Source organism: Benincasa hispida, chromosome 2 (assembly GCF_009727055.1).
Source record: "Benincasa hispida cultivar B227 chromosome 2, ASM972705v1, whole genome shotgun sequence".
NCBI lineage: Eukaryota > Viridiplantae > Streptophyta > Magnoliopsida > Cucurbitales > Cucurbitaceae > Benincasa > Benincasa hispida.
The window spans coordinates 41,472,656-41,483,327 of NC_052350.1; the positions used below are offsets into that span (position 1 = coordinate 41,472,656).

Sequence of the window (10,672 nt, forward strand, 5' to 3'; positions counted from 1 at the left end):
TTCACACGATAGTTTTTTAACTAAGTCAAAAGGAGAGTATTAATTAATTAGGACAAATATCAATTTATACCCTAAACTTTTTGGATTGTATCAATTTAAATCCTAAACTATGAATTGTATCAATTTAAATCTTAAATTTTTGGGTTGCATCAATTTAAATCTTGGATTTTAGGATTTGTATCAATTTGAAACTCAAACAAATAATTATATCAATTTAAACCATGAACTTTCATAGATGTATCAATTTAAACCCTAAACTTTCATAAATATATCAATTTAAACTCGAAACAATATAAGTTGATACAATTACGAAGATTCAGGATTTAAATTGATGCACTTGTAAAAATTCAAAGTTTAAATTGATAAAATTATTAATTTAAGATTTAAATTGATACAATCTCCAAAGTTCAGAATTTATTGATACAATCCAAAAAGTTTAGAATTTAAATTGATACAATTATCAATTTAAGATCTAAATTGATACATCCAAAATCCAAAAATATAAAGTGATATTTACCTTAATTAATACACTTTTAAAAAGTTTATAATTTAAATGGATACAATCAATAATTCACAATCTAAATTTATACAACCCTCAAAGTGATTATCTAACATTTTCAACAACTATTGCTAGGACAAATTGCAAATGAAACACTAGCTTGTTTTCTAATTTCTTTTTTTTCTTTTTCTTTTCTTTTCTTTTCTTTTTTTTCAAAAAAAAAAAAAGAAAGAAAGAAAGAAAGAATCTAGTTGTTACTTTCAAGCTTATTGATTGATTGTCTTAAAAATATCATTGCACATAACTTGCAAGTTGCAAGTCAACTCCATCTGGGTGAGGAGAAATTTCAATTCTAGCACTATTCTTCCTTTAAATATGTCTGAAAAGGTTTACAATCAATATAATATGAAAAATAGGGGTAAAAAACAATAGTTTAAAAAAAAATCCAAAACTTCCTAAGATTCTATAGAAACTAAACACTCTATGTTACTCTAAATAAAGATCCTAAAATTGCATATCCATGGTACAATGGCCTTTTCAACAGCATCATCATGGATTTCTCAGTGAATAGAATTCATTCAAATCCAGATTTCATTGGATCCAACAAGCTCAAGTTTCGAATTTCTTCCACGAACATAGATGAAACCTGGCACGAACCTTCTTGATGCTTCTCTTTGCTTCAAAGATCCCTTCCAAGTACTTTGAAGTTGAGTTTCAAAATTTACATCTTCACAAAACTATAAAAAGAAAATTGCAATTGAGAGATATTGTCAAAAACCAAATATTACAATATGAAGAACACAAAACAAACATATATGGAAGAATCCTGAGAAGGAAAAGAAAAGAGGGGGGAGGGGTGTTGTTGGTTGAGGTTAATAGGTGAAGCCCCAGAACATACATTGCAAGAGATTATGTCACCACTGAACTAATCTGCATCGTTAGGAGTGATGGTCTTTCTTCTTTTTCCTCTTATTCTTTGGCTTCACGGCATCTTTCAAAGTTTTCTTCCCGTTATCTTCTGACAAAGTTTTAGCAGCAGCAGGAGGTAAATTTGTCTGATCAACTTTGGTTTCTTGTTCGTCAACCTCAGTCTCGGAGGACATCATTTCATCGCTCGGGTTCTCTTTTTTTGTCACAGTTAGATTTCCTGCAGCAAGCCAGCATAAGAAAAGGCAGACTGAAATGGAAGAGAATGATTTTGCAAGTTGATTTTTATAAACAATGAACTTTCGACTGCTGGATGCCATGAGCATATTTGGTTTCTAAGAGGGCCCAAATTAAGATGAAAAAGCAGAAAATATATCAAGATAAAGTTGTTCTTTTCACTCAGTAAGCCTGCAAATGCACTACAGTATACTTCCATATTTATTTACCCGATCCAACAAAATGCAACTACATGGATTGAACTCCCATCATTACCAGTAAACAAATGCAGACACAAAAAAGGGTGGGAAGGAAGCTATGCTAGTGTATGATGACTAAATTGAAACTAAGCCAATAAAAGAACAAATTCTACTGAATAACATCTAATCTGCTTAGATATTTTGTTCCTGAAATAGATATGCCACCTAGGAAACAATCATGAAGTTAGATAAGCATAGGAATAGTCCTTCCAGCTCTTCCACAGTTTTTGTGCCCCCTCTCTCTATCTTTAGAAGAACAGAAAAGGAGTTTGTTGAATTGAATTGATTTTCATCCATCCTCAATTGAATTGATTTTCTCATGAATTTTACTTTGATCAGCTTTTCTAAGATTTAGCCCGATCAGGAGTTTGTTGTTCAAAAAGTCTTCAAACTAACCATTCCAAAATCATAATGCATGTAAATTTTCCAGTTGCTTTGGTAGTCTTATTTCACAATCCTCAAGGGAGTGGGCATGGTCTTTTTTTTTCCTGGGCTCAACGCAACATTTGGAGCAGAGAGATTCAGGTCTTTTAACCTCTTGGTCAAAGGCATACGCCTTAACCAATTGAGCGATGCTTGGGTTGGTAACATGTAGTTAGCCTCTATAAAATAAAATAAAGCATATTTTAATTAATCAAAATTAAGATTCAATCAAAAAGATGAATCACGTTGAAGTATTAATTGTTTATGCCTATAACATCTCTATCTCAATGTGCATTCTTCTTTCATGCTCTTTATATGACTTTTCTGCATTATTGACACAAGATAAAGTAGTTATTCTTCCTAATGCTTTTAGCCATAATTGCAACAAGTTTCCCTCAAGACAGCCATAAAGCACGAGTTTTAAAGCTTTTCTGCATCAGTTGGCGTCAACATTGAAAACTAATTAAGAAAACATCCATACTTAACTCATATATACTACAGGGAAAAATGGATATGGAGCAACTGTTTCAGAGAATCATATAAAAATGATTTTTTTAAAAAAAAAATTAAAGCAAGAGAAATTATAGGGTCTCAGTGAAGTACCACGTGAAGCTAATGTAGCTTTCAAGAAATCTGAATCAACACCTTTGGAGTATGGGTCCCTGGAAAAAAAAATAGAGGTTGAGAAAAAAATTCTGAAGACAACACTATCAGATGGCATGTATATTAATGTACGATATTTGATCACAAAAATTCAGAGTTTATAACTGAGATTTTCTTTTTGGGAAGAACACATTAAATAACAGAAAAAGTCCTATTGTTGGGCACATAAATTGGTTAAAACTTATACGTAACCATAATCAAGGTAACACCTTACCAGCACGAAGGCCCCCCAATGAAATTCTTAGCATCAAAATCTCTCTTGTTTAATTGTCCTTGATTTGTTGATACATCACTCTTAATACTCCTGCTTGGACTGGCGATACTCTCTTCAGAATTCAATTTCAATCTGTCGGAAACATCATTGATACTCTTTCGACCATCGGATATGCCTTGGCTATGCTTCAGATTAGCTGCACCTTCGCCAACATCCAAATTAACAGAAGGGTGACGCTTAATCTTCCGCAATTGTCTAGCTGAATTGTGAGTCTCAACCTAACATAAAGTCATGGTGGAAATGAGTAAAAGGGGAGGTCCTATATATATTACCCACAAAATATACAAACAAAAGAAAATAATTGTCTCCATCATATAGCATAAGAAAAAAATATTAAATTATATTTCCCAAAAAGTACTAATTTTAATAATGGTTATAGGAAGCATTATTCAATGAAAACCCAACAGCATTATCTAAAATAAAGAACACGAAAATAAGAAATAGTAAAAAGACTCATACTATCGGGACATGGTGGAGGAGGTGCTCATACATCCCCCTCCCTTGGGGATGTATTATTTAGAAGGTTCTCACTACTTTGAGGAAGCCATAGATCAAGATAGACAAAGGAATCTTCAGAGGTTCATAGAAATCTTAGCAAAAAGGTTTCAAATGCCTTCACATTTCAGTGCCTCTAGGTGTTCTTCTTCGGAGTGTCTTACAAGTTAAACTAGGGCAAATTGCAAAAATCACCTTTGAAGTATGATAGTAGTTACAATTACACCCTCAAACTTTCAACTGTAAAAATTGGGGCCTCAAACTACTACAAGTATTAAAATTGGACCCTCAAACTAACAATAGTTGTAGCAATTGGACCCCCAAATGATAAAAATTGAACCCTCAAACTTATACAATTGTTACAATTTCTACAATTATGCAAGTATAAAATTCTAATTTTAACACTTGTATAAGTTTGAGTAAGGCTCCTAGTTAGGAATATATTGGGATAATTAGTATGATTAGTAGTAAGGAACATTCTAGTAATTAGTCATTAAGTTTGTTAAGGGAGAGAGTATGACTAGGGGTGTGAAGAATTTAGAAGAGTGTTTGGCTCTTGGAGAGAGGATTATCAACCCTCTAGAATGTGTTGAGGAGTTTGTTCATCTATCTTTACTTGTTCTAGATATTATCTTGATATTGTATTAAGAAATTTTCCTTCAAGTAAATATATAATCACAAGGGAGTTTGTCTTGTGAATTTCTAGGATATTGCTGTTTTTGTTGGGATTTCCTATTTGCAAAAAGAAGAATCCTAACAAATTGGTATCATAGCTTGTTCAATCATCATTTTAATAATGGATCTTGATCGAAGGAATGAAACACTGTTAGAGATATAGAGAGAAAAGAAAGCATTGCAACAAAGGATCAAGGATTCTCTGCAAAGAAATAGAGAAAGAAGAGGGAAGACTAACGGCTATCGAAGCAGAGAAAGAAGAATCGACTAAGAAAAAGTCAGAAAAATAGATAACGCTCGTGTCGGGTGTTGAACCTGAAATTTCTAGTCAGCTTACAGTCGGAAGTGTGTTTATAGAAGGATTTTCACAAACGCGCAAGGCATCGAGGACGAAGGAATGTTGTCAAGCTCTACTGAGAGGAAATCGCCACTGAAGATAGTAGTGAAGGAAGGTGAATCCAATGAAACCAGCAAGAATGGCAAGAAGATAAAATCGATGGAAACAAAAGAAAAGAATGGAAGGAGATGAAGAGCTCCAAGGCAGAGGGGAAGAAAGAAAGAAGAAGATGGTGCTCGAAGATGGAGGAATCAGAGGAAATGGGTCATGAAGAAGACGAAAGAAGAAGCATCGCCTGATTGTTAGTGTCCATGACTAGCAACGACGAAGGGTGAGATGATCGAAGAAAAGGAGATGGTGCAAGTGGAACTCCAATCAAAGGAGGCAGAAGCATCAAAGAGGAGACAAACATTATTGACGAGAAGGCGAGGAGGCAAACGGATGAAGAAAAAGGAGTCGTCGAGGATTCAGTGGCTTAGATGGCAAAGAGATCGAAAGAAATGTTGGTTTAGCAGTTGCAAGTTCCAAGAGAGGAGATAAGAGCGATGAAGACTATTGTCAGAGGAGATGGCATAAGTAGTCGGAGATGATGAATAATCGACATGGATAGGTTGAGGCTGAGTTGTGAAAGAAGAATTGGGGAAGATGGCATGGACAGTTCCAAAGGCCGAGGGGTATCCAAGTTAGATCCAAAAGCAAAGGGGACGTCCACCAAGGCCAACGACGAAAGGGAAGGTGGTTGACGGTGAGTACAACCTGGTGGTTAATGGTAGAAGAAGTCGCGATGACAGAAGGAAGGGAGCAATTGCATGACAAATGGGGACCACTAATGTGTCAAAAGCTAACGAGAAAAGCAATTAAATGGGAAGGGAAAGCCAACCGGAATGTTATGGGCTTAATTTGTTTGTATGGGCTAAGTGAGTTTGAAGCTTTGGAGGCCCATGATTATATTTTTACGTCAAGGAAAATTCAATGATACAATATCAAGATAATATCTATAACAAGTAAAGATAGATGAACAAACTCCTCATCACATTCGAGAAGCTGAGAATCCTCTTTCCAAGAACCAAACACTCTTCTAAATTTTTCACACCCCTAGCCATACTCTCTCCCACTATTTATAACCCAAAAACCTAACAAACTTAATGATTAATTACTAGAATGTCTTTTACTACTGATAATACTAATTGTCCCAATATATTCCTAACTAGAAGCCTTACAATTAAAAGTTTAAGGGTGCAATTGAAACTACCACCACATTGGGGGGTTTGCAAAACTAAAACACGTGGAGTGTCTCATAAGTTAAAACTATCCTCTGTTGTTTAATTTATATTAGAGTATTACGTAATTTTGTTTTACAGTTCTCTTCAACCTTATCCATTTTCTTTTTGTTCCTTTGTGTAGGCCATCTTTTCATTCTTCAAGGGCCTTCCTTGTGTACTTCCATTCAGCTTAACCAAGCTGATTTCTTATCCAAAATTATAGATATTTGAAACACAAGGCAATGATTTTTCCCTAAGCAAAATGGAACTAACTGTAGAGAAGCAGAAGTCAAGTTAGCTACCATAACTACAAGAGGTAAAACAAGGGAAAACAGAGTAGGATGCTACATCATTAAGTCTTATTCAAAAAGAATCTCACTGCATTTTTTATTTTAGTTGTAATATCACCAGCTTTGACACAAGCAATTCGCAGACATTGCATGATCACACTCTGAAGTACACCCTCTCCTCCTGCTTTTTGAATAGCGCAAACATCATTATTAGCATTAAGTGTGACGGTCATTCTTCCTCCCATAACGGCCTCTTCATAGTGAGTTGGATCTATCACCTGCACAGCACCCCAAAATTAGGAAAACCCTGCTATATAACTGAACTCTTTACAGAACACATTGAAATAACTTGAGCTTACCAGAGTGCTCTCACTACGAAAAAATGCAAAGGTTACTGCAATAGGGAGATGATGTATGATCAATGGAAGTGGCTCCCTAACCTGTCAAATAGCAACGTCCCTGTGATACATTCAAGGAACAGGCAGCTAGGATAGAATATAAACCCAAATGCTATTGTTTGTTTCACAAGAAAATAAATAAATCTAAGACCATGGATAAACATGTGGATGTCAAAGCAGAAAATTTGACGTTTACAATACATAAAACTGCTCAGATATGGGATAGTTGTGTTTGTATATAACATCATGTATTTAAGTAGATAATGTCACATCCTTTGAACAGGATGCACGTCAAGTTAACTTCCATGAAAATTTTGAAGAGCTTACCTCAGGGGGATGAACTATCACTTCCTGACCATCATCTCCCCCCAATGAGCATTCAGGTCTTCGAAAAGTTGATAAAGCAGCCAAAGCAGCAATATTAGCCGCATCCACAAGGTTTCTGCTTGCAGGATTGTTAAAAACCATAAATTAGCATCATTATAGCAATATGCAAAACCAAATAAAATAAAAGTTCAAAAGCTTACCCTCCATTATCTAAAATGTGGAGATCAACTCGGATGGCCCACACAGATTTGCCAGAAACAACACAAAGTGATTCCATATCCACTGCCCTACTCTCCCTACATTAAAACCTCCAACCTTAGATTACTGTTTATGGATTGATGTAATAGGTTACTTGTTGACTGTGAAGCTCGAGAAAAGGATAGTGCTCAATTTATTCTCTATCTACTATTTAGTCAACACAACAGGATTTAGATTGATAGTAAGAGAACCAAAAAGATAATTACCGCAGACCACGGTCTATTACACGCCCCAACTCGACAGCAGACTCTCCTGGACGGCCAGGCTCAAATGAGGGATCAGCCATAGGAGAAAACTCAGTATAGATAGAAAGAGTGCCCTCATTAGGACGATCCCTATATGGTTGAACTATCTGAGCAGTCACAAAGCCCATTACGTGTGTTTGGCCAAGCTGCACCTCTGAAGAACCATCATCCCTGCACAAAATTCATTATTACCACCAACAACAAAAAAACACACCAGAAAGGGAAAATACATAGTATGAAAGAAAACAAAACGTAAGAGAAACATTACTTGCCAAAGTTGATGGTGAGATTACGGTAGTCAAATGGGCGACGACCATCAACCCTCAAATCCGAAAGAAGGGCGGTTTCAATGAATTTCTTTTCGTTCGCAGAGAGACGCCATGTATTGGCTAATCGCTGCTCCATTTAGTGCACCCTTTTTCCTGCGACTTCAAACTATAACATTAGAGAGGCATTATGTTAAGGTGATGAAGAAGAGCACACCACAGACTAAAACAACCCAACAATTGAAGGAACAAGTAAGGATTTCCCATGCGTCTGATTTCGTAACGACCCAACTTCCTATGTAACACCCCCAAACTTTATATTGAATTAAGGAAACATTACCAAAGCTTTTACCTAATTAACACAAGTTCAACATTAAGAGACAATTGAAACAAACTAACATACTAATTTTTGCTCGAAGAACCTGAACAATACTAAAAAATTTAAAACTTACAACATTAAACAGAACAACAGAACACCTGAAATAACTAATATGATCCAAACTTAACTTAAAGGAAACATTCTAGTTAAACCGCTAAGGACAACTCAGTTAAGAATAACAATAACAATCCAACACTAAATTTCCAACCCACACTTAATGATAAAAAACAAGAGAATGAATTAGTAGTAAGTTCACACCAATCACCCAACTATAAAAAGCAAATGAAAATGATTTAGGGTTGTGTATTTCAAGTTTGGAAGTTGAAAAGTTGTTGCGAGATATTGCAAGATAAAAACAATACTTGAACAATTATCTAAAACATGTCTAAACCTATCCTAAATCACCTATAACACATAAAAATGAGTTCCAGTTGAGTGTTTCACGTTTGGAAGTTGTTGCATAGACCTAAAAAGGTAGCTAAAAACTGTCCATATTCACCCTAAATCACCTAAAACATATATAAAAATGAGTTCGAAATCATCGTTTCAAGTTTGGAAGTTGTTGCAATATGTTGTGAGTCAGAACCTAAAATGATATTCCAAACCTTCCTAATGTCTTCTATACCCACTCTAAATCACTTAAAAGATGCATATAAATGTGCCACAATGAGTTAAAAGTGGTGGTTACAAGTTTTTGTGCTTGGGTGAGATATTTGAAAGATAAAAAAATAACACCTAAATGTGGAGCAGCTGTTGTTTTCACAGAATAAAACTAACCAACAATGGTATTCACAAGAAGCAAAGAAAAATAAACCTTACTCTTCCATTTTGACAGCAAATATAAATATAAAAATCACAAAACTCAATTATAACAAAATCAGAAACCTCCAAAAAAATACAACAAAAATCAGCAGAGAATAAACTTAAAGAAAAAAGAACAGAAATCAGTAAACAACCCAAATTTCTAAAAGAAGTAGAAATTTTATCACAATTCAAAATCAAGGTTTAAGTTCCTTACAACAGTTGAAGTTTGAGTAAGAAGTTGCCAAGAAGTTGTTGTCCACGTCGCTGAAACGCGTGTTCACAGTTGTCCACGTCAAGGAAACGCGCCGCTGCAGCGGCTGTCCAACCCGTCGATCTTTCTGCCACCGTCCGAGTGCTGCTGCCAGGACTTGTGCGCAAGGGAGAGGGAATCGTGAAGAGAGGGAATGCAGAACAATTCAAGTTTTAGGGCTTTTAGTAAGGGACAATTTAGACATTTCAAATATTCATTTGTCCCAAAAAATAAATAAAAAATAAAAACTGCACGTCTTATGGCTCTTACTAGGATGTTCAAAAAATCTGATGACCCAAAAAAATTGATCAATCCAACTTGTGCAGTTTGGTTGAATTATCAACTCATTTGGATTGAATTTGGTTCAAATAAATAAAATTTTGAGTTTGGTTGGTTCATGATCACCTAATATAATCCAAAATAACCTGAATTTATTATTAACTTTAAAATATATATAAATATTATAAAAATATATATATTTACTTATAACACAATTATGTATTACTGATTTTAATTTTATTTAATTTTAATATTTTTTTAATAATTTATTCTTCAACGAACTCTTAAAAATAATTTCTTTGTACTTTAAAAAGAAAATTCTCTATATAAATTGAAATTGAGTTGTTAATTTTAATTTAATATATGAAAATAATTAAATTAGATTTTTACATATTTATGTTTTGCTTCTTTTTAGAACAAAATTTTAAATAAATGACCCGATTAACCCAAACCAACCCAACCCAACCATAAACACCCCTAATTCTTACCGCACCCGTGTCAATTAAGCTATGTTCAATTTGGCTTCTTTTAATAATTAAAAGTTTGGGGTTATGTGGGAACATGTTAAATTAAGGGATTATTAGTTCTTGAGGTTTTTGTTTTTGTTAAGTTTAAATCATATTTTAGTCCTTAAACTTTGAATCTTGTTCTAGTTTGGTCCCCAAACATTCAAAAATGTTCATTTTATTCCCTAAATTTTTTTAAAAATTATTTATTTTGGTCTCTACTGTTAAATTATGTTAACTCTTCAATAGAAATGTGAAAGAGCTTGTATTTTTGAATGACTAGACTCTAGATGCATTGAGTAAGATGAATGTGAAATAAAATGCCAACAAACGATGTACACTAAAATACAAAACGACCAAAATTTTGAACTAAAATTCTTTTTTAAATTCTTCCGCTTTGTCATTTATTCAAAACTGAAACTCTAAATTTTTTAGCATAGCTAACTTTGGTAGTCTAGTCATCTAAAAATATAAGTCACTTAGCTATTTTGTAAAAAATTTAATAAAATCTTAATATATTATTGACTAAAATAAACACTTTTTAAAAGTTTAAGGATTAAACGATCATTTTTAAAAGTTTAAGAATTAAAATAAAATAATATTCAAAATTTAGGGACTAAAGTACGTTTTTTAAAATTT

At 33.9% G+C, this 10,672-nt stretch overlaps 1 protein-coding gene across 5 annotated transcripts; it reads right to left on the reverse strand.

Annotated features, from left to right (window-relative positions):
- Nucleotides 1-811: 811 nt before the first annotated feature.
- Nucleotides 812-9,408, reverse strand: LOC120071379 (exosome complex component RRP45B-like). 5 transcript variants are annotated; one of them, XM_039023628.1, is made up of 11 exons: nucleotides 9,213-9,408; nucleotides 7,818-7,971; nucleotides 7,511-7,720; nucleotides 7,247-7,342; nucleotides 7,047-7,161; nucleotides 6,681-6,761; nucleotides 6,411-6,599; nucleotides 3,203-3,480; nucleotides 2,929-2,987; nucleotides 1,398-1,646; nucleotides 812-1,236 (listed from the first exon to the last, which is right to left on the reverse strand). In XM_039023628.1, exons 2-10 carry the CDS (start codon nucleotides 7,952-7,954, stop codon nucleotides 1,438-1,440), a joined length of 1,374 nt encoding a protein of 457 aa, XP_038879556.1. In that variant the 5' UTR covers nucleotides 7,955-7,971; nucleotides 9,213-9,408; the 3' UTR covers nucleotides 812-1,236; nucleotides 1,398-1,437. The 5 variants fall into 5 exon arrangements, with proteins under 5 accessions (XP_038879556.1, XP_038879557.1, XP_038879558.1 ...); XM_039023629.1 differs by having other exon boundaries at nucleotides 7,818-7,977; XM_039023630.1 differs by having other exon boundaries at nucleotides 7,818-7,984.
- Nucleotides 9,409-10,672: the final 1,264 nt, after the last annotated feature.